The sequence below is a fragment of the Agelaius tricolor genome, unplaced genomic scaffold (genome assembly GCF_023055355.1).
Source record: "Agelaius tricolor isolate 1412-34295 unplaced genomic scaffold, bAgeTri1.0.p SCAF_20, whole genome shotgun sequence".
NCBI classification, from domain to species: Eukaryota; Metazoa; Chordata; class Aves; order Passeriformes; family Icteridae; genus Agelaius; species Agelaius tricolor.
The window spans coordinates 2,011,435-2,037,173 of NW_027269280.1; the positions used below are offsets into that span (position 1 = coordinate 2,011,435).

General features: G+C 55.7%; 1 protein-coding gene across 12 annotated transcripts in view; it reads left to right on the forward strand.

The window, feature by feature from the left end:
* The window catches only part of NCOR2 (nuclear receptor corepressor 2), a 227,685-nt gene that overhangs the window by 164,616 nt on the left and 37,330 nt on the right, over positions 1-25,739 (forward strand). For 11 of the 12 annotated variants that reach the window (XM_071444960.1, XM_071444967.1, XM_071444966.1 and 8 more), the window contains 5 exons: positions 5,993-6,114; positions 6,979-7,151; positions 9,866-9,928; positions 18,870-19,012; positions 23,267-23,414. In XM_071444960.1, coding sequence (XP_071301061.1) covers positions 5,993-6,114; positions 6,979-7,151; positions 9,866-9,928; positions 18,870-19,012; positions 23,267-23,414 — 649 coding nt within the window. Of the gene's footprint in view, positions 1-1,556; positions 1,720-5,992; positions 6,115-6,978; positions 7,152-9,865; positions 9,929-18,869; positions 19,013-23,266; positions 23,415-25,739 lie in introns of those variants that run through there. The other variant, XM_071444965.1, reaches the window with a different exon arrangement.

Below are 25,739 nucleotides of genomic sequence, written 5' to 3' on the forward strand. Positions count from 1 at the left end.
CTTGAAAGCAGGTGGAAAGACAGATGTAGGTGGCAGAGAGAGGATGTTCCCAAGCTACAGGTGCATGATATGGCAGCCCTGTTCCTGGCAAAGATGCCCTGCAGAGAATCTGTGGGGCTGGGGATGGGGGTAAGAGCCAAGTGCCAAGCCTGCTGGTTGTGCTGCACAGAGCACAGAGCATCCTGCCCTGTGGTGCCAGTTCTGGACCCTGTGGGATGTTCAGGGTGATGCCAGGAGGCACCCATGCGTGCCCATGGCCATGGCAGCTGTGCTGGGGCTCCTGGAGAAGCAGCAATGCAAACCCCAGGCGTTCCTGGCTAGCGTAGTGTTGGCCTTTTGTCTTCAGCTTATCTCGAGCTGGTTTTAATTTGCAACTCCCTGATTGCGTGCAATGACCTTGGCCTGAGCCTGCTCTGCAGCTGAGTGCCCCAGAGAACATCATAAATGCCATTGATCTGAAGTCACACGCTGGAGGAGTGAAGAGCTGGTGCCCTGCACGTGGGAGAGGCGGCACAGCCGAGTGGGTGCTCCCAGCTGCCAGAGGGTATGGGGCTCACACTGGTGGGATGCAGCTCCCTCCAAAGTCCCTGTCAAGACAGACTCTGGTGTGACATGCTGGGGAGAGGGTTGGCACAAGTCCCTGCGCTGCCGCAGTGAGACTGTGGCAAGGGTGCAGAGCTGCTTTAAACAAAACCCGGAGCTCGCTGCCTGCAGTAGCTGGGAACGAGCTTGAGTGGCACCAAAACCATGTGCCTTGCAGCTCAGCCTGGCATGCACAGCTCCCTCTGCACCAGGGTGCACAGGCTTGCTCCCTCCCGATTTAAGGAACAAACAGGAGCTGGTGGTTCCATCTCCTGAAAGAGCCCAGGGCACTTAATGATGGCAGGGGACGTGATGCATCTGCTGGCAACCAAATGGCATCCCCCATGCAGCTAATCTGGCCTTGAAAGCTGGTGTGGGAGAGAGGAGATGCCAGCCCCAGGGGCATTTGGGCTCGGGACAGGCTCTCTCTCGGTGCTAACACCATTACCTGGTTCCCCACTAGCAAATCCAGCAGCAAGTGGTGTAGATGGGGTGGCAGGAGCTGGTAGTTCTGATTCAGGAACTGGACTGCCAGGGATGAGCTCATCCCTGCTGGCAAAAGTGATGTTTTGGTGCATGTTTTGAGGGTGCTGTGGCACAAGGAGTGAGGGGGGAGCCGGGGGAGGGCGTGGGTGCCTCAGTTGCAAGGTGCACGGTCCAGTGGTTAATGCTGGGATGTCCTGTGGGCTACAAGGGAGGCCCCCTGTTCCTGGTCCCCTGCCACAGCCTGGGGCATCTCACCACAAAGGGGATGGGGAAGGCAGCGGCCGTCGTTTTCTGGAGGCTTTGCAAGTTTGGAAAATAAATAGCCCTGCACTGTAGGTTAAGCTTGGCATCCTGGCGGATTAATCACGCAGGCTGCAGCCAGCACTGAGAGCCCCGGTGACGAGAGCTGTGGTTTATAGATGATGATTCATCGCTCGACTTAGAGCGACCACGTTATTCCAGCAGATTGCAAAATCATAAGAGGAATGTTGTGGTTAGTTTACGGCTTAACTATGCAAATCGTCAGGAAGCCTTCAGAGCCGGAGAACGTAAGGCACAGCGCGCCCGGATGGCTGGGCGGTGAGCAGGGGCCGGGAGCTGCCCATGGGGCTGTCGGGGACCGGCCGCTCGCGGGAGCCGGGGAGCGGGGAGGTGAGTGATGAGGGACTGGGGGGACATGAGGGGCCGGAGCTCCCGGGGAACGTGCGAGCGGGGCGCTTCGGAGGCGCTGCCGGCTGCCGAGGGCTTTCTGGCCGCTGTCGCCGTCTCTGTGCCACGGGCTCAGGCGTCTCCGGCGGGGCTGGGGAGGGCGAAGGTGGGGAGCTGCTTCCCCCACCTCCTCCTGCCCTCCGTCCCGCTTCCAGGAGCAGGCAGTGCCTCGGCAGAGGAAGTAAACAGAGTGGGAGGAGCTGCACCTCTTCCTCGCCAGGGCTTTCTCGCAGCGCGTCCCGCTGTCAGGACCCGCGGCAAGTGGGTCCGTTCTCAGCAGGGTCAGCCCGTCCGTGTGCGGCTCCTACCTGGAAGCCGTCGCGGCCCGAAAGTGCGCTTGGAGACGAAGCTCTATGGTGGCGGAGCTCGCGGTGCCGTGCCCGGAGGAGCCGGCCGGGCCGTGCCGGGCGAGCGGGAGCCGGGCGCTGCGGGAGCCCATGCGTGCCTGCGGCGGGCCCCGGGCCCGGAACGCGCTGTTCCCGGGAGAGCTGGCAGCGCTCTGCGCCGCCCCAGCTGCTCCGGGCCCGGCGGGACTGCGGGGCAGAGGTGAGCAGGTGTTTGTAATTACCGAGCTGCTCGGGCCGGAGCGCAGCGAGCGGAGGAGGCCGCCTGTCCCCCCGGACTCGGGGCAGGGTCGGCCTCTCGCTCACGCGTCCCGCGTCCGATTTTGTCCCGGGGCCTTTTTAAATAAACAGGATGCGTCGGCAGCAAAAACAAGCAGCAGCGATGCTGAGGCGGAGGAAGGGCGGTCCGGGCTTAGAGCGTCTGACCTGGGAGGGTGGGCCAGCCCTGCCCTCTGCCACAGGCATCTTCCCTGGCCTCGGGCACATCCCTTCACCCTCTTGTGCAAGGTGGGGAGCACGTACCTGGTTTACCTCTGGGAAGTGGCGTGCCTCATCCCTAGGATGGCAGAGCTGTAGGTGGAGAGAGGTTTAAGTTTAAGCTAGCCGGGAGCTGAGCAGTTTTGGTGCCGGCCTTTGGGGGTTCCGCTGAGGGCTGACCCACCTGCCAGTCCACCTCTAGCCTGGGCGGTGTGAATCACAGGGAAACATCAGCTGGTAATTGGGGAAGCATTTCCTGGCCCGTCACGCTTTGGGATGGCGTCTCGTCCCTTGAATCATCCCGAGCTGGTCCGTGTCCAGCACTAAGAATAGCCTCCCCACACACGGCGGGGGCAGCGCGCCGGGACCGGCCGGCCCAGGGGCTCCCGGCGCTGCCTTCCCACCGCTGTGCCATGGCATGGGCCGGTTCCAGTGCCACTCTGGGGTTTGGGGTAGAGCACATGGCAAGGATGGGCTGGGGCAGCTGCTGTGGTCCATCCCTGGGGGATCCTCCTGTCTGTGTGTGCCATTTGTGGCTGAGCTCTGAAATGGCCTCGTTCAGCACCCCGGGCTGCCCGCTCCCCACCCAGAGCTGGGTGCTCAGTACAGTCCCACAGCTTCCAGCCCAGCAGGTACCCCTGGGTGTGATGTAAGGGGGACATTCATGAACAGAGGCGTTTCCTGGGGAGTTTGGCAGGTGCCCTGCTCTGCAGCCAACCTCTAGTACAGGAGATAAGCCATCACTGTGGGCTTGCCAGGGTTCAGATCATCATTTGGCTGGGAGCCTTCCCTCAGATGAGGACATGAGCACAGCCTTGGGTGGAGCTGGGTCAGTTTTCCCACCATGGCCTGGTGGTGATGATGCTGCCCATTTTATGTATTTCACCTGGCTGACAGGTGAGACCTGTCCTGTCTGTCCTGCTGGGTGCAGGGTGCTTTTCCCACCTGGCTCTCGCTCCTGGCATCCGGCACCCGGCCGTGGCCAGAGCAGGGCAATCACTAGAGGGCAACCTTGGATTGAGATGTGCCTCTGCACTGGGAGAAACCTTGATTAGATGTCCTACCAGGCTGAGCTTGAAACATTCAGGAGGAGAGGGATGTGCAGTGGCCCAGTGGGATTTTACCCATCCTGATCATGCCAAAGCTGGGCAGATGCCTCTGCAGGGAAGCACCTGTGTTGCTGCATGAGCCACCAAGGTCACTGTCATCTCTCCCTGCCTTCCTGTTCCTGTGTTTGCAGGTTGGTACGGGGAGCTCCTTGGCATCCCTGCTATTCCATGGGGAAAAGCTGTCATGGCTGCCCAGGCTGGCAGCCCCCTAGTTCAGACAAGTGTAGAGACAGGATAAGATGATGCTGAACCTTTCTTTGATGCTTACTCCTGAAGCTGGGGCAGGTACTTGTGTGATCACAGCTGGGTTTAAATCTGAAGGAGAGCTGGGATTTCTGGGATGCAGGATTTCCCCCATCCCTCAAAAGAAAGTATTTGCAGTTGCTTGATGGGAATACTGGGAAACTCACATGGGCTCCCCTCCCTTGCCAAAGCCTTTGTTGAGGGGAATGCAGATGGGTGGTGATGGCCTGGGCTCGGGCAGAGCCTGTCCTGCTGCCTGCCCAGCCCTTGGAGGTCACAGCCCTCACCTCAGGGGTGTCAGTGTGGGCTGAACCCGTGCTCAGGGTTCACCATGGAGTGACTCAGAGTCAGAGAGTTCAGGGCAGTGCTGGGGAAATGCACATGATGGATGCCCTTTGCTCCTCTGCAGCCAGTGCAGGCTTCCCCACCTTCTGTTCCCGATTGTCCTCTGCCCTCCTTCTCGCCCAGTTTGGGGGCTGACAGGGGCAGTGCCCAGTAACTGGGGATGACACTTCCTTTGGTCACTTGCTGCATGAGAAAGCCTGTTCCCCAAGCCTTAGTGATCTGTGGACTTTGGAAAATCAAAAGCAACCGAGTGCTCATCCCAACTATTCCCTGACTCCCTCTCCCCTGGGACCTCCCAGCCTTGCATCCCACGGAGCAATTCCCAGAGCAGCAGGAGTGTGAGCTGATGCATTGCAGTTGTGTTCTGCACATGTGCAGAGGTGCCCCAGGGGCTGGCCAAGCGTGCCAGGGTCCTGATGCCACAGCTGCCTCCCCCTGTACAGGGAGGAACTGAAAGTCAGTGGGGTTTCAGTGATGGCTGTGCATGGGTTTGAAGGAATTTTGTTCAACCAGGGCCTGAAGGAATCAGCAGTTTTCTCGTTAAGTTGCTCCATTTGACAGCTCCACGCTTCTGATTTTAGCACCAGCCCATGGGGTCAAGGAGCTCTGCTTGCACCCAGTGCTGCTGCAGAATGCCCATGTTTGAAGCAGCCTCCCAGTTCTGCAGAGTGGGATCAGGCCAGCTCTGCTGGCCCAAGGGATGTGAGGACACCTCATCAGTACTTGCTGTATGGCTGCATGCCAGCCATACCAGCCACCTTCTGCTGATAAATCCATTTTAAGGCAATTTTACTCCCCATTACATCACCAAACCCTTTCCCAAGGGGGTGGTGGAAGCCCTGCAGGCTGGGCAGGGGCCGGGTGAGCCTGGGTGGGTTTCCTGGAGCAAGCAGCCTTGCATTAGCCAGGAGCAGGATGGTCTAATAAATCATTTCCGTCTCTAATTTCTACTTCTCTATTCAACGCCTCTCATTTGCTGGTCACCAGAGGGGGAGGGAGGTCAGGGGAACCAGGCCTCCCCAGCAACCTCCTTCCTGCAGCTGTTGAAACAAAATCCAGAACTATAATAATCCCTGTGTCCCTCCCTGGGGTACCACGGTGCCTGAGCAGCAGCAGAGGCGTTGGGGTGGTTGGGCTCACGGCCTCTGCTGAAGGTGCCAGGTGGTAAAGAGAGGGCAGAGAGGGCACCTTCCCTGCTTGGTGCTACAGAGCCACAAACATTCCCCATGGGCTGTGTCAGACACTTGGGAAAAGATCAGAAGTGTTGATATTGCTGAGCCTCGGGGTGTCACTGGTGCCCTGTCTCCTTCATGCTCCAGCAAAATGCATCCACTGGCTGCAAATCACCAAGCCAGAACAGGAGGGTAGTTCTCACCTTCCTGCCTTAGCCCCACTCAGAGCCTTGCTTGTTGCCTGACCCCAGGGGAGCAGCTGGGGCTGTCCCACTGCCTAGAATAGGAGCCAGAGTGCAGCTGCTATGCCTGATCCTGAGGTACCTCTGATCTCCCTGGAAAGGCGATCTCTCAGCCCCTGTGGCCTCCAGCAGTGCCCTGCCTGCACCCTCTGCCTGCAGCTCTTTCCTCTTGGCCACTTGCTCCCAGCATTGTTTCACAGCAGTTGTTTGGGTTGGCCCAGGTGCTGCCCTGTGTCCGCCTCAGCAATGAGGGCTTGGTTTATTTTGTGTCCTTTGTTTTGCAGCAGCAGCAAATGCCCCGGAGCAGCCAAGAAGAGAAAGATGAAAAAGAGAAAGAAAAAGAGAAGGAGGGAGAGAAGGAGGAAGACAAGCAGGAAACAGAAAATGACAAAGAAGAACTGACAAAGTAAGGACAGCCCTCCCTGCCTGGCTCCAGTGGGCTGGGGCTGCACTGGTGGAATGTGGTGATGGGATGCAGCATAGTCCAGGGCTGCCTGACCCCATAGTGCAGGACGGTGTGTGCCCACCTCACCTCCTCTGCAGGGAGGAAAAGGCAGATCCTCCTCCTCATTCCTCTTCCCCGCTGCTCCCAAACTAGGAAAGCAACACAATATGGGTTTTTTTTTTATATCAACCCAATCAATCTGCAAAGCTCCTGTGATCCTCCAGCTTGTTCTGTTGTTACGAGAGCCTCTGGGAGCCAGAGGAGCAATCTGGGGGCAGCGGAGCACAGCACTTCACCTTTGGTGTTATTGATGTCACCGTGAGCACTCCCAGATGAAGAGCTCCAGCCAGCCCTGCCTCCCTCACACCGAGCATCAGCGCCGTGGCAGGGGAAGGTTGGCACGCAGACCGCTCGCTATCTGTAATGGGCTTAATACTTGGTTTAAAAGAACATCTGGCTTCATTATATCTAGGCTGCAAAGACATTTACCAGCAGGTCCCTTTCAGGAAGATAAATGAGGAGGAGGCAGGGATGAATTTGAATGGTCTGGTATTAAACCTGTCTCCGTCAGGTCTCTGCATGCACTTGGTGGTGGAGCTGCAGCCAGCTGCAGAAAGAAAACCCCACCACAAATCACCCCACTGCCAATCCCAGCCAGGAAAAGAGCCTGCGTCTGCAAAAAAACTGCAGACCTGCCCCCCTAAAAAACCAACAACAAAAAGAAAAATCCCCAGACACGTGCAGAGAATTAATTGCTTGACCTAAAAATCAGAACAACCAAACAACTTTTTTTTTTTTTTTTTCCTTCTCTCCCTGTTTTTGCAGGGACAAGAACGACGACACGTCCGGAGAAGACAACGATGAGAAGGAAACGGTCACGTCCAAGGGCCGCAAAACCGCCAACAGCCAGGGCCGGCGCAAGGGCCGCATCACCCGCTCCATGGCCAACGAGGCCAACAACGAGGAGGCAGCCACGCCACAGCAGAGCGCCGAGCTGGGTAGGGGACAAGGGGACCCTGCCCTGGGCTGGGCTTTTGGGGTATCCATTGTGCTGGGGTGGGACGTCAGCCTGCTCTGCTGCCCGCTCGCAGAAGAGGGAAATCCTTTGTGAAATGCTTCTTTATGGGGAGTAGCAGTGATGTTTGTCACGTGAATTGCTCAGTGTGGTTCACCAGGATAAGTGGGGGCATTTGCAAGCCCGGGCTTTCCTGGCTGAGTGTTTGTGCGTTTTATGGCCTCAGAGGGAAAGTGTTGCAAAAGAGAAAAAGGGAAGCCTTCAGTTTTAGCAGTGCTTTGGCAAAGTTTTGTCCCTCCTACACTTGGAGCTGATTTCCTTTGCAGCTACTCTGGCTTCCTAGTCCCCTCAACCTCTGCATGGGACCCTACTCTGCCCTCCCAGGCTTGCCTGAGTCTCTGCTGCTTCTCCTACCTGCTCTGTTTTCAAATTTGTCTGGAGCCTGAGCAGCTGCATCCTGTGGCATCTGCTCCTCCTTGGCCTTGGGCATTGGGCTGGTCCATTTCCATCCATGCCTGATACAGCAAAGGGTGCTGCCTGTACCGTGGCATCCAGGCACTGCACCAGCCCACAGCATGGCCATAGCCCTGCCATGCTGCCATGCTGGCCTTGGGCTAGATGGGAATTCATGGCAGCATCCACAGCCCCACACTGGGCACATCTGCCTCTGGCACCTGCAGCATCACTAGTTGCCACCCCAGGGAGCAGGCTCATGTATTGACTTACAGAAGCCAATGCATCGAGGAATTTGGCTGATTTTCCTATATTTTCTACTCTGTCAAAATACAGAATTATTGCTGTGCTACCTAAGGCAGGTAAAAATAAAAGCAGGGTGACTCCTCTCGGATTCCTTGCTCTGCAGTTTCTTGCTTGTGCTGTTCCATGTGCCATAAATCACGCGGAGGTGTTTCGCCTCCCTGTTCTCTGCTGACAACTGGCTGAAGCCTTGATTGCGAGCGCTCTGTTTTCATACAGGCGATATAAATAGTCCCCAGCACAACAGAGCCCTGCTCTCTCCCTCCAACTTGTTCAGCAATGCTGCAGAGAAGCAGCAGATAATGCCAGTAGCTTAGATGGGATTTTTTTATCCTGGTATCTCAGAGTCCTTGATAAACTTCACTGCGAGCACAGAGGAAAGCCTTTAGACCATGTTAAATTGGGAAAAAGGAATGGATCAATTCCAGTGACATATCTGAGCAATTGATTTCACTTTATGTCTCTCCAATAGCGCTTTAATTTAGGTTGGCTAAGAAAGTTATTGCATTTTAAATACCAATTGAACATTAAAAACCAGCACAAAACCGTATTGTGGTTTAACTGCAGCGTGCCGGAGCTCCCCGTGGGCATCTGTTTCATAACTGCACAACCTCAGGCGATGCCATTAATCAAACCAAACGGGCCATTTCTGTGACATTTCTGTACCATACAATAACAGCCATCACCAGCTGAGCCAAGGGCCTGCACGGCATTGGGAACGCTCGCTTTTACGTAAACGAGCGCTGTGGCCCTGGCTGCGCCTGCTGCCAAGGGGAAGCAGTGAGGTATCAGTTTCCCTCCCTCTTGGCTGGTGTCCCAGGGGCAACACGGTTCTGGGGGAGGCAGTGACCTGTGCTGTCTTCCGGGAGGTGACACCTGCAGTCGTGCTCAGCCAGCTCTGAAGGAGATTCTTCTGCCCACTGCTGTGGGCATTGCAACTCACGCTGTCCTCCCACAGGGTCTCAGCTTCTTGTAGAGCTTCTTTGAAGATCCTTCTTTCTCTCCTTGCCTGTATTCTTTATCCTGAACCTATCAGCCTGTTTTCCATTTTGAAAGGACACTGTCAAAACATCTCTCATCACTGTTGAAATAATGCTTTGCCTGTTGTTTAGAGTAATAACCCCTTGGCAGCCTGAGCCGGAAATCTGTTTCCTTACCGAGTTGTTTTTTGTCTCTGACTCACACCCCAGTTTGTTATTGTAGGGTTTGCTCTGTGCCAGGCTGCCAGCAGGACTGGTGCATAGTGAAGGCTTTATACAGGACCTTGGTGTCCCCAGCACCTGCTTGGATTTGGGGAGAGATGCGGACACCCCTGTCAGCCTCCTGGCTGGAGCAGCATGTCCCCTTCAATGGGCACTGCTCCAGATAGGCCCCCACTGTTGCTGGAAGTGGCTTGGAGGTGCTGTCCAAGAGCCCAGGGATGGCACAGAGGGAGCCCGTGGTCACACAGCCAACACCCTTGTGTTGTCAGTGGCCAGCCCTGACAGATGCAGTCGGCCAAAGTCACCACTGAGGTGACGCCGTTTCTCCGTCTCTGATGGTCCCACCCTGCGTCTGCCTCCTCCAAAGCACGCAGCCCCAGCCAGCTCCATCTTAGGTACCTGTTGTTGGGCCAGCGTGCGTGCCACCATCAGCAGGAAATCTGCTGCCACTCTCAAGCCATCTGGCTTTGCTTCCAGGCCCAAAGTGGAGGTTTTGCATCACTGAGGTGCATCCCGAGGGGATGTTGTGCATGGGGTACTGTGGTGTGGGAAAGCCTCACAAGCCCGCACTGTGACAGCCTTTCTTGTGGGAGCACTTCTGCACTGCTTGGGGTTTTGTCATGCCTCCAGGGGACAGGGCATGGGACAGGATTTGGGTGTTGGGACACCTCCTCTGAGCTCACTGGGCTTGCTGGCTCCTGCTCACAGCTGACTGCTCTCTTTCCTTCTTCCTTCCCAGCTTCCCTGGAAATGAATGAAAGCTCTCGCTGGACCGAAGAGGAGATGGAGACGGCTAAAAAAGGTGAGACGCTCATTTTCTTTCTTTTATCGTCTGTGCTGGAGCTTATCCAGCAACTGGGGATGGAAAGAATCTGACTGCTGGCTTTGGTGCAGTGTGGTGGATCCTGAGCTGTGGGGCCGGATCCTGCCTGTCCTGCTGTTGGTTTGTTCCCAGTGTGCCTCAGGGAGAGTGTGGGGAAGGCAGGGAATGGTGCAAGGAGTGTGCTCAGCTTCTCCAGCCCCAGGAGCTGTGCCAGCACCTGGGATGCCTGGGCTGTGGCTGGAGCCGTGTGTGTCCCCCGAGGCAGGAGCTGGCTGTAGGAAATGGGGAAGGCGTGTTGTCCATTGCAGTGTTGGAGCTGCTGGTGCCTGTAGCATGGGGTGTAGTTTCACCCCACTCTTCAGAGCTTTACGGCCTCGGTGTGATCTGTTCAAGGCACAGAGCAAGTGTCTGCCTGTGTTCACAGCTCTGGGATTCAGGGAGAGGACAGTGAACCCCAGCACTGCACAGGCACATGTTGGGGAGCTCTCGAGAGCCAGGGCAGCGTGCGGTGACTTTACATCCTGGAGCTGATTCAGAGCCTTTGCTGAGACCGTTTTTAAAAAGTGCTGAGTGTAGCACAGCCCTTCTTGCCACTTCCCCTCCTCGTGCCGCTCCTGCGCCAGCCCTTTCACTGCTTTAATTTTTTGCCAAAGTCACGTCCTGTTGATGGGCTGTCGAGCTCACGTCCCCAGCCCGTGCATCCCGCTTGCGTTGCTGCCGACTCTCCTGGCCCGGAGAGGATTGTAAATGGGAAATTAAAATGGAAATGAGTGCTGTTCAGGGATGGCAAAGGCAAATAGGCGTGTTAGCAGGTTCAGCTCAGCTTGGAGAATGCACCTGCTGCTGGGATGGTGATTGCATGTTCTGGAGCGCCGGCTGCCCAGGTGCCGGTGGGAGCTGTGGACTTGGATTACTTTGCCTGTGAATATCCCAAAGTGCTTGGCTCGCTCGCCTTTAAGCTGTTCCAACCCTCTTTTACAACCCAGTGCCAATCCTGTGCATTGCTGAACAGGGCTCTCTATAGTCACAAAACTTAATAGATAGACTTTAATCAAGGAAACTGGCCTGGGGCCAGGTAATGGGGTGAGCAGATGCTGGCAGGGGAGGGTCGTTGGAGGGATATTTTCCGAGCACTGCTTTATTTTGGAGATCAGCATCTGGTTGTTAAAAAGTGCCTCTTGTTGTTTCATGCTGGATGGTGGAGGTGCGCTTAAGGAGTCTCAGCACCAGCTGCCAAAGCCTGTGTGAAGGGAGGATGAAGCGTGGGAGCATGCAGCACTATTCCAGCCCAGGGGCCAGGAGGAAGCAGGGAGATTTGCTGGTGTAAAGCCCAATGGCTGATTGTTTCTCCCTTCGTTACAACCTGGGAAACTGAGATTGCAACACCAGACTTCTACAGAAAAGCCAAATTCCCCTCTGCCAGGAAGCAGCCGCTTTAATGCTTCAAACTGGCTGTGTCTGGCATTTCCAGGGACCTGCGTGCTGGGGGTTTCCGACTCACAGCAACTGAAACTCCGGAGGTAACCTCAGAGGCTGCAGGAGGCGGTGGCAGAGCTGCTGCCAGCACGCCTGGGCAGGGGCAGAGGGGGTGGTGATCTGCTCAGGCTGGGCTCAGAGGCACAGGCACAGTCCTCATCATCATAAGGACTCGGCCACCCAAGGCACCCTCCTCCATACTGGTACCAGTAAGAGCCCGTAGCTGGCTGGTTTAGGGGGTTCAGCAAGATGTGAGTCCCAGGGAAGGTCAGCCCTACCACCCCGGGGTATTTTGGCAGATGGGGACAGTCAGTGACCTCTGCTCCTAGCACTTGCCAACCAGGAGATCAGCCTGGCCCTGCTGTCCATGCCTGGGTTTCGTGTGTGGGGCATAAAACTCCATGTCATTTGTGTTCAGGGAGGTGAGAGAAAACAGCCCTGGGACAGAGAGGCAGCAGAGCTGCCTGCTCTCCTCCAGAGTCACGGAGCTGCACAGGGAGTTTCCAATCAGGAGAAGGCAGGATTGTGTCTGCCAGGGGAGACAATGAAGGGGAGTACCGTGTTACTAAACTTAAATAGGGGAACAAAAACCCAGCAAGAGGAAAGTTCTTGCTTAATGACACTTTCATTATGCAATAAACTTCGATTCAGTAGTCTGTCAAAATGTGCAGAGATTGGGATAACGATGGGGGAATGTGTTTTTCTTGATATTATCTCCTTGCACCATTGCTGTGATCCTTAAAGCAGGAGGTTTTGATTTACCCGGAGTTGCTGGAGGATTTCCCCCTTCCCTTCCCAGGCCGGGAAGCAGCAGCACCCACGGCTTTGCTGCCGGGCAGGGTGCAGAGGCATTCAGCAGCAGGATGGGGCTGCTCCTTAAAAGGCAATGTTGAGGCAGTTCCTGCCTTTGGGGGACCTGCTGGATGAGCCCACGCAGGCAGGAGTTCAGGGTGGGCTGGAAGGGGGTCTGAGCAGTGGCTGAGCCTCGGCAGTGGGTGGGTTTATTGTCCCTCCCCAGCCCGAACACCGAGTGTCAGCACTGGTGCCAGAGGTTCAGGGCAGCCGCCCTGGAGCTGAACTCGGTGAACCGGGAGGTTTCCACATGACCTTTGTTAGTCTTTAAAGTCTGGTACCTGTTGTCGCCCGGCTCGGGGTTTTCCCGTGGTGTCTAACAAGTGGTTTTGTTCTTTGAAAAGAGGCGGGTGCAAGTGGCAGGTCCTTGCTGAGGTCCTCCCTTGCCCTGCCCAGGCTCTGTGCTCCTTGTCCTCAGGGCACAGCCAGCCTGGGGCTCTTTATGCCTTTTCCCACCCTGAAGACACGGGATGGAGTCAGGTGATGAGGCATGATTGTAAAATACTGATGACAGAGAGTTAAATAACCCATGAAAACTCCTATATAGTTCCTTTTGGGTAGATATAAAATATTCCCTTGGATACCAAAGGCACTCTTTTGAATGCTTATTTTCAGTGCTGCCAGCAATTCATCTGAGTTTTGGACTGACCTGAACCATTTTTTCCCCAGTCCCGTTCTGTTTACAAAACTAAAATAAAGTCAGCCACCTTGCATCACCTCTGAAATGCAGGAGCTGGCTGGGTGATGCTGGCGAGCTGGCAGCTCCTTACCTTCCTCCTTTTGTCTCCCCTGTGCTCATGTTGGAGCCTTCCCTTCTCCCATCAGAGGTATTTACAACTGTAAAAACCTGCTGATAGTAGTAAAAGTGGGCTGGAGAAACTGGTTTGCAGCCCATGCCCGTCACTGCACGTTGTCCTTCTGGTGGCCTTTGGGGTGAGAAGTGCCTTGGGGTCTCCCACTCAGGTGTCCTGTATCCAGGCAGGGTGCAAGGGCAGTCCAGAGCAAGGAGAGCCCAGCCTGGCCATCCAGTGTCCACAGCCAGAGTGCCATGGGTGCCTGGTGTTCGTCGTGAACTCTGTACAAAGCAACATGGTGAAAATTATTTGGATGGGGCAGATTGGGTGCCAGGAGGGCACAACTGTGTCCAAGGCTTAAATTAGCCACACTTGCCCTGAGTGAGGCTGTGATTGACTGCAGTCCCATCCCTGCCATCCCAGGCTGGTGCTTGGCTGCCTTTCAGCCAAGGTGTCACCCCCGGGACCATGCCTGTGCCCCCAGAGCTGCACTTTCTGCCACCATTGGTTGAATGTTTCTCGAGTGTGTAGGAGCAAACTGCGAGGATTTGCTTAGTGAGTGTCAGTGAATGGAATACAAAAGGCCTGTCAGGAGGAACTGCTGGGTAATTACTATAATTTGCTGCCTACATTTTAATTTTGAGTATTATTTTTTCAACAATAAGGGAGCGGGAATAGTATCTGAACCAGGTGAAAGAAGAGAGCTGGGCCTGCCAGCAGTGGCTGCTCCATGTGTACTCACTGCCATGCTGGACCAGAGGGGATGGCACATCTCCAGGAGTGGGCATCCTGAGGGGGTCTTCCTGTCCCCTTCGTGTCAAAGGATAGGACACAGCAAAAAAGAGAGGCTGTGGCAGGAGTAGTAAAACCAGGCAGGTCTGTGATCAGGGCACAGGGCTCAAGGTTTTGCAGCAGGTGGATGCAGTGGCATAGGAATTATCCATTTCAAAGGGGAGACCTGGGAGCTGAGGGTCCCCATCCAGGGCCAGCAGAGAGGGGACATTGCTCTAGAGCTGAGCTGGTCCAAGATCCCAGCTCCTTGTTGGTCAGGTACCCACACCTTGTTTGGTGACACTGCGTCCCTGCAGAGAAGTGGCATGATGGGTGTGAAAGGTGCTGGGAAGTTCAGCTGCAAGCTCCCTTGTAGGACACATCAGAGAAGTGCTTGTGTCCAGCCACCAAATGAGAGGTCCACTGGGAGCACAGCAGGCTGGTGCCAGCATCACCTGAAGGAAGGAAGGGCATCACCCACACGGTGGCAAGAGCACCCCGAGCTGGCTGCCTGTGCCATGGTCCCTCCAGCAGCACCCCAGCACCTTTGGGGATGTGGGCTCACCACCACACACCCTCCACACTGCTTCAGCATCAGCAGCCTGGCGTGCACCTGGCTCTGCCGCCCACTGATCCATGGCCCCATGGCCCAGGAGAAGTTACTCACCTTCTCTGAGCCTCTGCAAAGCATCCCGAGGCTTTCGGGATGCCTTGGGTGGTGTCACTGACTCCGTAGGGCTGGTCTTTCTCCAGAACAGAATTGCAGCACATTTTGGCGGTGCCGTAGCCAGAACTGCCTCCATGTTCACTCCCAAGAGGGTGTGTGGGTGCAAGAGGTACTGGAGGATCACACCAGGTACTGTCAGGCGTAGGGAGTGATATCACTTAGTTTTTCCCCTATAACCTTGCTCTGTTAATCCATGCGAGCTCCCATTAAGGGACCCTTTTACGGGCTCTCCCCGCCCTCACCAAGCCCAGGGTGGAGCTGGGCAGCCGTGCCAGAGCGCCTTGGAATGTCTCTAGTAAAAACCCCGAGCTGCAGAGAGCCGAGGGGGTGCGAGCCCGCAGCCCTCGCCCGCCGCGCTGCCCCTCCGGGTTTCTTCTCAGCTCCCCGAGATGCCGAGCACGGTACCCCGCTCCGAGCTCCTCTTCCTTCCAGCCTCCACTTGCTGTACGGGAGCAGAGGCCCCGGTCTGCCCATGGCGACACCGGTGCCAAAGCTCTGCCCGTCCATCCCTGCTGTGCCAGGGCAGCGGCTGCGGGGCCGCGGTGTCCCGAGGTGTCCCTAGGCTCCACGGCACCCCGTCGGTGCGGCACTGGGCTCGCCGGCGCGCACGTCCCCAAAGAAAAGCGCCTTTGATTCACTTGAGAGCGGAGAAAACTATTAGCCAAGCTTTGTTTTCCTGGATCCCTCCCCCTGCCGCTGACATTCAGCCGAGAGCGAGGGAGACAGAAAGTGAGCGAGGGAGGGCGGGAGCGGGTGCCAAGCGCCGCACCCCTTGTCAGCTTGGGTCAGCGCCACGTTCGTTATTAATGCTCTGTCTAGAGGTCACATTCAGATGCAACGAGCCCCGGGTCAGCCAGAGGAACAGATTAGAGCTTGCTCGCTGCTCCGCCACATACCGACGGCACCGGCTCCCCGTCCCCGGGCTGGCAGGAGCGGAGCTGCCGCGCTCCCGCCCCTTCGCTTTTCTCCTGCCTTTTTTTTTTTTTTTTTTAATTATTATTATTTCTTGGCAACGTCGGGCATCTCCTGAAACTGCACAGTCTCCCTATAGCCCCGAGCTGCTGAGCAAGGAGATGAGGTAGGGGAGAAAATACTGGCGGCGCTTCCATCCACCTTAACAACCGCGGCTGCAGCCGGCTGGAACGCTCCGGCGGGCGAGCGGAGGAGAGCGGAGAACGCTGTTCGCTCCGAAGGGAAGAGCGCTGGGGCCGGAGCATGTGTTCCCACCAACTTCTGCCATCGGGGTCAGGAGTCTGCCGCCTGTGACCTGGTTTCCAGCCTCGGTGCCCGTTTGCTCGCCGCTCCCGGCCGCCCATGGCTCTGAAATCCTCTCGCCCCCAGGATTTAAGGAACCGGCTTTGCTTTCTTCTCTGTCTCCGGCTGCTGCGAGGGAGCGAAAGCGAAATGCGTGGGGAGGGTGCGAGCGGAGCACTCGCAGCGCTTTGCCGCGGGCTGCCGTGCCCGGGGGGGCTTTGAAGAAGTGCCCTGAGAGCCGTGTCCTTCCCAGCCCACCCGCTGCACACTCCGGGTGTGCTCCCTGCCCGCCGGAGCACGTAAGTCGGGTGTTGGGGTCCGAAGGATGGGGTTAACCTCGAGGTTGTGTGTGGCTGCGTGCCTGCGGCAGAGCCTGCGTCCGGAGCCCCCGCCCCGAGCCGAGGAGCTCAGCCTTCCTGAGGATCTGATAACTCGGTTAGTCATAGTTTCAGTTGCGATGTGGAACCAAGGGCTGGTGCTGCCGTGCCGGGCTGGAGTGCGGGGCAGGGGGAGCAGGCTCTGGGAGTGGTGGCTCTGCTGGAGGAGCTCATGGAGATGGGGTGTCTGGCGAGCCGGGAGCTCACCGGGGGTGTCTCGGCTGGTCCCTCCCGAGTGTGCAGATAACTACAGCGTGGGAATCAGGTGTTGCTGCTTCGCTCTGGTTTCATGTAGAAGAAGAGTGGCGGGGCTCCCTGCTGGTCCCGCGGGCAGGGGCTGCAGGCAGCCTCCTCCTCCTCCTCCCAAGCAGTGGCCACCTGCCCTGCTGCAGGCTCCTTCAGCAGTGTCCTGGTGAGCAGGGGCACAGCCAGCCTGGGCAGGGGCAAGGACAGCCAGGAGCTGGCATTGCCTGTGGCCGGTAAAGGTCACACCACGCTGGGGACCACTCACGCTGACATCCATCACCCCCCCAGCCATGAGCTCTGCCATGCCAGCTCCTGCCTTCTGGCATCTTTCCTGCCACAGCACCCGTGCTCATGGCACATCCACACCGCTGCCAGTGTCTTCGTTTCAGCTTTGTCCAGGGCACACAATCAGCCTTGGCCCGGCTGTCACACTTGGTGCTGGGCCACCAGTGTGCTGATGAGCAGAGGGACAGAGCTGCTTGTTTGCTTTGGAAGGCAGCAGTGGGTTGTGTCAGAGGGGATGGGTTGTGACACTGGGGACTGTCCTGTTTTCCCCTGCGGCATTCAGCAACAGCAGGGGGAGGACTCTTGCCCCACTCATTGCCTCAGGATTGGTGGCCGGATGTGATTTTTTTTTTATAATTTTTTTTAAGAAGTCCCAGCCCATCAGCGGGGTGACAGAGGTCGTGGGTTTGGCTGAGCGAGGCTGGGAGTTGCAGAGTTAAAGCTCAAACTTGTTTCTTGGCTTGCCAGGGCCTTTCTGGTGCTCAGTGCATGTGATGCCTCGTACATGCAATTTGATAAGCCTGGTGCTGGGACGGGCAGGATACAGGCACCAGCTGGATGTTAACTCCTGCTGTGCTGGGTGCTGCTGGTTTTCTCCAGGACCTGGGAAGCAGGGAGGGGGATTTCATCTCTCTGGGGGCACATGGTGTGAGGGCAGCCATGCCCTCAGCCCCCACGCCGTGCCCTCCCCTTGCATGGGCTCACAGAGCAGATCCTGGGGTGCGTCCTTTGGGCCTGGTTGCGTGTGGCTGTGCTGAGATCAGCCCATCCCCTGGGGTTTGTTGTTGAAGCAGAGGTTGGGCTGCCACTTTAGGGCCAGGCTGACACATGGCAGCAGCTTGGCAGGAGGCTGGCAGCAGGGCTGGGGCACAGCTGCAATGTTCCCAGGCATGAACAGAGCCATGCCAGGAGCCCCAGTGTGGGACTCACCATGGTCCCAAGCCCTGTGGTGTCAGCAGCCAGGGAGGGGCTTGGATGTGAAGCCAGTGGTCAGTGCCCACTCCCAGCCACTCAGGGCTCTGTGGTTGGTGGCCTCTGGGCAGAAAGTCCCTCAGCAAAGGAGAAAGATGTTCTTAGCAGGTTCATTCCGTGCTGGCTTTCATCTTGAAGTTACCTTTCTGTGGCAGTATAGTAACTCTGGACTTACAGACTCTGCATCCTGTGCCCTCACAAGGTGCAGAAAAGGGGTAAGGAGCTGTTGGCATGATAGTGGCATCACATGGGCAGTCAGGAGCAAGCCAGGCTGGCAGTGTCCCACAGGCTGGTGGCAGCTCCAGCCCCACAAGACACCACACGAAGGACCAGCCACACAGCAGGAATAACTGCAGACAGTAAGAAAGAAATGTCTGGAAAATCTGGATGGCTCTTTCCCAGGTCACCTCCAGGATCCTGGGGTGCCACTGCACCCATCCCTGGGCTGTGGTTGTAACTCCTACCTCCATCTGCAGGGCCAGGGGTGCCCAGATACCCCTACAGAGATGGCAAGGACACGGGGTGCTGACTGTCTTCTTCCTCCTCCTCATCCTCCTCCACCCTGCTGGGTTGGCCCCACGTTCGGGTGGCACCATCTGGCCAGGATTGCCAGCCCTTGGTGTGATGCCTGACCTGGGAAGCTGCTTTTGCTCATGAGCCTGTGATCAGCACTAATCCCCTGGCACACCTCTTCCCAGCCAGGGACATCACCCGGGCTTCCCTGCCAGCACGCTGCCGCTCACCTGCCCAGGCTTCCCTCCCCTTCCCCACCAGGGCTGTGTGCCTTGGGGTGGGAAGAGCCTTTGCTTCGTGGTCAGGGCTGAGAGCAGCTGTCCCAAGTTCTCCTGGGCGTGCCAACACCTGCTGCAGCCGTCCCAAGGGACAGGGAGCTCTGCTGGGCCTCGTGACTGCCGAGACGCGGCTGTGGGACGCGTTTTATTCCAGAGACGGTCAGCACAGCGCCTTTTTCCCCTTTGGAAAGAAAAACAGGCTCTCATAGGTCATCCCCTGGTCTAGAAGCCATTCAGACAGGTGCTGGTGAGCACATTGTTCCTGTGGAGTTTGGCTTGCACGGAGGAGGTTTCCCGTCCTGTGTGGATAATGGTGCCCTTGTGTGAGTGCTTCTGGTGTCAAACCTTTGTCCTCTGTGCCTCCTCCACCTGCAGGTCTCCTTGAGCATGGGCGGAACTGGTCGGCCATTGCCAGGATGGTGGGCTCCAAGACCGTGTCACAGTGCAAAAACTTCTACTTCAACTACAAGAAGAGGCAGAACTTGGACGAGATCCTACAGCAGCACAAACTGAAAATGGTGAGAGCCCTGTCCCAACCTGCATTGGGCACTGGGGATATTTCCTAGCAAGGGCTTGGGTGCTTCCCACAGCCCAGGGCGGCCTTCGTCATGTTGGGTGAAAGCTGTGGGGACTGTGGAGTGGCACGGGAAAGGGTTGTCCACCCGTCTGTCCCCCCTGGGAGGTCTGGATGAGACAGAGCTGCTGCCTGAGTGTCTGGAGCGTGGCTGGTACATGGGGAGATAAGGAGCAGGGCTGTGTTGGCCAGGATGCAAGTTCTGATTGCTGTGCAAATACTTTGTTTCTGGTGAGATTGTGCAGTTCCGCCCTGGTGAGCAGAGAGCCCAGCTGGGCCACGCGGGTCTGTGCCTTGCAGGTTCTGCAGTTACCTGCAGTAAACTGCTTTGGTTTGCCCCAAAGGAAATCAGAGATTTAGGACAATGTGAGGAAAGCCTGGCTCTGAAAGAGGTTTTCCTCAGCACTGCAAGTAGATGTGTACACCTCTCCGTGCCTCAGTTTCCCCTTCAGATGGGGCTAATGCTGCTTCTTTCCTGGCATGTGGTGCAGGGTGTGAATGCAGTGGGGCTTGTTTGGTGTTCTGGAGATAGCTTGGACTGCTAAGAGACACTAAAGATTATAATTATTTCATTTGTAGAGTATCCTGGGGTTCCCAGTTTCTGGCTAATAGAATTCACATGGCTAAACCCCCAAGGGGTGCTTTGAAAATGCAAAGGACAATGTTCAATGCAGGAATCTTTCCAAGCAAGCTATTACAGCAAGAGTAAAAAGAAAGACAGGAAAACATTCAATGACTCACCCAGGAATTTAATATCCTAGTCAGTCTATAGGAATGAGAGAAAGAGAAGACATCGGCGATTCTTTTTTATTAATTCTCTATGCACAGAGACACTCCTGTGTTCCCATGTTTCACCGAATTGTTTTTAGAAACAAAGCAAACAAACTATATAAAAGACCCCCAGACCCATATAAAGGCTGGAATGAAATATTCTGTGAAATGTACATCAAGCCCTCTGAATATAAAAAGTTACATTAGAAAGATATCATTGTTCATTACTGGGGAGAATCTGAAATAAGATCATACGGCTTTGCTGGCAGTGGAGCCGGTGTGTATTCATTTACTCTGCTCCCTAATGTTGCAGAAATTATATCACGGAAGTGTTTTTCTGCAGAACCACATTTTTCCCTGCATCCGTCCCTCCAAGGCAGCCGCTAGACTTCTCCAGTCTAATTGCTCACTCTCACTTGCAGTTTATATCAGCATCATCATTTTATTTTTCGAGCATTGGAGGCTGTGGGATTCGGTTGTGGAGAAGAACAATGAACATTCAGCTGTTATTTATTGTACTCTATTGTTTTGTGGCAACAGCAGATGCCAGAAAGCTGAATAAAATGAAAGAACAACTGAGATTAAATTGCCATGAACCTTCCTTCCTGACTCCTAAATATATAATCCCAAGCAAACTGAGCCTCCAAATCTCATCCTATAGCCAGTATCAGCCATGAGCTCTGTGGAAGAAGCACTTGTGGAGTAGCGTGGCATCATTTTGTCATGACATCCACAGATTATTCCCTGACCTCACCACCACCAGCTATTGCTGATCATGTGCAGGGAAATGCAGTGGCTCTGCTTTTCCTCCTCACGCTAAATGAGAGTAAACTTAATTAGCAGATCTCATTCATTTCCCAAATGGGGCTCGTTAATATTGTAGCCTCCTCTTCCAGGTAGGTGTGAGAGCAGGATTCAGCAGCGTGCAGGTGGCCCTGAGGAGCTGTGTGACCGGTGTGGGCTGGGAAACAGGCACGGAACCAGCCGGCTGCACCCTGGGACAGGCAGCCTGTTACTGCTGGGGCAGGGTCAGGCCACCTTGAGGCTTCGCTTTATCTGCCCTGCTGTGTGTTTTGGCTTGGTTTCACTGCTGCGCCGCTCAGATGTGTCCCAGCATCAGCGTCACTTAGCCTTGACCTTCAGCACACTGCACTGGCTAATCTTGGCATTTAAGGAAAGCAGGGCATCGGCAGGCACGCTGTCCTCAGAGCTGCTCCTTCTGCTAGTGGCTGGAGATAGGCCCTGTCTTCACTGGGAGCAGTCTCTGGTGTGACTGTCACTTTGGTCTGCTGGGCTTGTTTTGGCTTGTGCAGGACAGAGAGGATAACTTGTGCCAGTTATCCCCAGGGCTGGGGCTGGTCCTGCTTGGAGACCAAGTCCTGTGGACCTCCTCTGAGCAACATTCCTTTAATTCCTTGCTTTTTTGGATGATGCTGGCTTTGCACAGCAAAAATGCTTCAGGAGTGTGCTCTGTTGGCCTCTGCTTCTGGGAATGAGTGCGTCTGACTTGCCTTGGTCCTGCTGTTGGGACAGGCTCAGCCTGATGGGAGGTTCCCATCAGGGTGGTTCCTGTTGGTAGCAGGGTTTGGGAGCTGTTTGGGTTGTTGCTGCCACATCAGGTGGTGAGTGCAGGGAGAGGCCAGATTTGTTGGGAAGGCCCAGAAAGACATTGAGGAGGAGGAGGCATGGAGTGACCCCTCGTGCAGGGTTCTTGCTGTGCTCAGTGTATATCCTCAGTGGTCTTGGTGAGTCAGAATGCTTGAGTAGCACCAAGTCCTGGGTGCTCCTCAAGAAATACCTGGTGGAAGGTAGAGGAGCAAGACTGCACAAGGAGTCTGGAACTGTAGGCGTGATAAGAGACAATGTGGTGGACTTGAACACATCTCTTGATGCAGGCAGGATCTGCTGCCTGTATTTCACATAATTTCCCCTAAATACCAGTTTAATTATTTCCCAAACCCCAGCAGTGGGGTTTGCCAGGAGAGGGACCCACGGTGCCTCTGGGGCCGCTCACTGCTCTGCTCTGCTCTGCCAGCAGCTGCCAGCCCCAGGCTCTGGCCAAGTAGGGTGCTGAGGTAGAGGCTGGTTCCCAGCTAATTCCCAGTGAGGAGCCCGCTCCTGCCCGCGGCTGAGTCACGGACCCGTGAGTAAGAGGCAGAGAAGTCTTTGCCATAGTAACGTCGGCGCTTTGTCACTGCCTCAGCGTGATGGGGAACTGCTGCTTCACACAGGAACGTGCGGGGCTGAATCGCTGCCGGGGCAGCACCAGGACACCACCGGCAGGGCTGGGCTGGAGAAGGGGAGCCACAGAGCCTGGCGTTCCTCCCTCTGCCTCTCTGTGCCTGCACAGAGCCGCTTCTCAAGTGCCTCTTTTCCCTCTCTCCTGCCCAGTTTGATAAAAATAGATTTTGAGCAAGCAGCGTTTCCAAGCAAAAAGCAGTTGTATTTGTTTGTTTTATCTGGAAGTTTTCTAAAGGATTGAAAAGTTGGGGGTGGGGGAAGGGGGGGACCAGCTCTTCCCAGCACAGAGATCCAGCAGCAAAGTTAACGTTTCCACCACGGCTTTATCTTTTCATCCATGTAAATAAACGTCCTACACACGTCACTCATGTGGGGTTTGCAGGGAGAGCCGGAGATGATGAGCCTATTCCTACTGGTAATATTTACTCAAGCAACAAGAGCAGGAAACAATAGCAAAGCCGAGACTTTTCCTTTAGGTCTGCAGGAGGGAGCAGCTGTCCACACCCTCGTGGCTGTGGCACGTGCTCCAGCCAGGAGGGAGGGTTGGGGCTGTCTCAGGGCAAGCCAGGACACCAGGCAGTCACCTTTGGGATGCCGTGCTGCACTGAGCTTGCCCACTGTCCACCGGTGACAGCTGCCCTGGCATGGGAGTCAAAGTTCTTTGGCAGCACCTGCCAAAGGGGTCATGAAAGCAGGTGCATGAAAATGTTGGCTGGGCCATATCTGGGGCATCAGCTCTGTTATCTGCAGATAAGCATCAAGTCTCAGCCACGCATGTTTGTGTAGCTGGCGGTAGAGCCTGGAAATGCGCAGGACCAGCGTGTCACACGTGTGTCATGAGCAGACATGTGACCCCCCAGGCTCTTGCCAGCCCTGCACTGGTGACCTCTGCATGCTTGCCCCTTGTCCACGTATCTGTGCCATTCCTCCCCTGAACACTGAGGCTGGAGCTCCCTGTGGGGCCAGGCTGACCATTGCAGAGCAGTGAAAAGTTTTTGGCCAGGTGACACCACACTGCCAGGCTTTCAACAGGTGAGCCTGGTCCCAAAGCCCGGTGCTTAGAGGGTTTACCCAGGGCAGGGGGTCGCTGGCAGTGTCCCTCTTGACCATTGGGCAGGACCAGTGCTCTCTGCTGTCCCACAACTCCCCGTAGGCTTTGCCTCTCACCATTGTTGCTCTTCTTCAGGAGAAAGAAAGGAACGCCAAGAGGAAGAAGAAAAAAGGCGCGGCTGTTCAGAACGAAGAAGCCGCCTTCCCTCCCGCAGCTGAGGACGAGGAGATGGAGGTGTCAGGGACGAGTGGCAACGAGGAGGAGATGGCAGAGGAGGCAGAAGGTGAGGCAGGTGGGGGCTGTGGCAGGGAATGGGCTCAGCTCCTCTGGCTTTGCTGCCTGGTCACGGCAGAGGCACCGCGCACGGCCTCTCTGGGATTGCGCTCTCAAGGGGTCTGTCACCCCAAAGTCACACCAAGGTGATGGTGTCTCACAGCACTCGTGGCATCTTGGATGCCTCTGGATTTCACGCTTGCAAGGAGTGCCCTGGATCACTGCCCTCCTCCCGTGTCTGTCTGGACAGATGGCTATTTTGGGAGCCCTTTGGTTTCTGATTTCCGTCAGTGCGCTTTCCAAGAGCACACAGCCTCCCAGGACCTCCTGTAAATCACATTTCTTGGTGTTTTGCTCCAAAGGAGGGTCCCTGCATGCTCTTATCCACCACTGTGAGCTCTCATGGAGCTTATCATGGGCTCAAGGAGAGATAACCCACCAAGGTCTGTCCCCATCTCATCAGGGCACTGCTGCTTTCCTGGGCAGTGGAGCTCCCGGAGCCCAGCACTGGAGAGAAGGCAGGAGAAGCCGTGGTCTGCCACCAACCAGGCTGATGCACCTTGGTGGGCTTTTCCTCCTCCTTTCCCTTTTAAGTCATCGTTTTTCTCCCTCCCAGCCATACCAAAGAAAGGAAAGAACTTGAAAGTGACAATTTTCAGCTATTTATCGCTTAGAAAGCGCAGCAGTTTGGAGTTCAGAGAAAATGTGCACAATTTTCCAACAATGCCCATTTGACTTCTGTCAAAGTAATTTAATAACTTAACCAGCACTCTGGCACCACACTGGTTCCTGGCCTTAGCACCCAGGCTAATGGGACTTGAAATGGGAAATCTTTTCAAATCATCCTTGTGAGTGACTCATTACAAGGCAGATTCCAGGTAAATCTTTGTGCGAGGTGATACGTGACTCACGGGAGCAAAGTAAAAGGTAGTTACCGCTCTTTGTAAGAGTGCCTGAGAGGAAACAACATGATTTTGAGATTACAGATCTCTTGACATGCTTCTGAGCCTTACTCCCCAAGCATCGGCTCTTGCTCTGCTGCTGGGGTGCCCTACAGAGCTGTGGAAAAGCATGAGGGGCATGAAAAATGTAATGGGCATGGAAGTGCCAGGGTGGTGTTACACAGGAGATGGGCACTGGCCCCAGGGTGACATTTGGGGATACTCAGACAATACCCTGCATTTGCAGGGGCCACATGGCCAATCCAGGGACAGGGGGAAAGACTTAGTGTGGGAATTATGGTGTAGACTATGGATTCAGCATCTGGATGGAATGCAAGGAAGTCTAGAGCTTGGCTGAGTTTGGGATGAGCCACTGTTGGGTGTCTCAGGACAGCATTCAGAGTAGCATCAAGTGGCAGTTGGGAAGAGTTTTGCCAAACACACTGTGAGCCTTGTCCTGGCTGGGTGATGGGACACCTCAGTTCTTGTTTGCAAGAGAGTAAGATTGGAGAAGACTGAGATTCCTGATGAGTGTGGTTCGATTTCACTCTGAGGACAGATGGATGTGCTCCGATGTACAGCTTTTAGGACACAGTCCCTCTGTGGCATTCCTCTCACCAGCGTTTGAAAGTTGTCTGAGCTGCTGTGGAGGGAGGCAGGTCAAGGAATGCATGTGAGGAAGCCTTTGGGGCATGAGCGTGAGAGCCCTGTCCAGTGGGGACACGCTGGGATGGGACTGTGGAAGTCTCCTGGTGTTCCTGGCCCTGGCCATGTTTGTCCGGCCGAGCCTTGGAGGGAGTGATCCTCTCCCCAGCTGTAGAAACAATCTCTTGGCAGCACCTAACCCTGAGCAGTGCCTGGACGCTTGTGCTTCCAGCTCACATCAGGCTGCTGGTGGCAGGTCTGGGAGTGATCCTTCCCATGTAATAATTAACCTGTCCTGCAGCACTGCCAGCGCTTTCCTTTCGCTGACCCTGACCTCCTTTCTTCTGCCATCAACAACAAATATGTGTAGTGTTTTGGGATGATCCCAGCTGCTCCAGGGGTGGCAGAGCCAGGGAGACAGGTGATGTAAGTCAGCGAGTAGGGTGCCTGGTCTGAGGCAGCTGATCATGTGCCATGGGTAAGAGGGCAAGAAGGGAGCAGATCTTGTCCTGCCAGACCAGCCAGCAGCCAGGGTTTTCCCTTAACATCCAGCTTCCCAGTCGCTTAGTCTGCAGGCTTTTGGGCGTGTGATTTTGTGTTTGGGTGGGGGTTAACAGTCGTGCTGGGCAAGCAGAGAGGCCCCCAGAACAGCCCTTTGCTTAGCAGGCTCTGGATCTGGGGATCCCAGCACAGTTCTCCCAGCCCTGGGATCATCTCCCCCTCAGAGGAACGAGGGCGTTCTCTTCCCA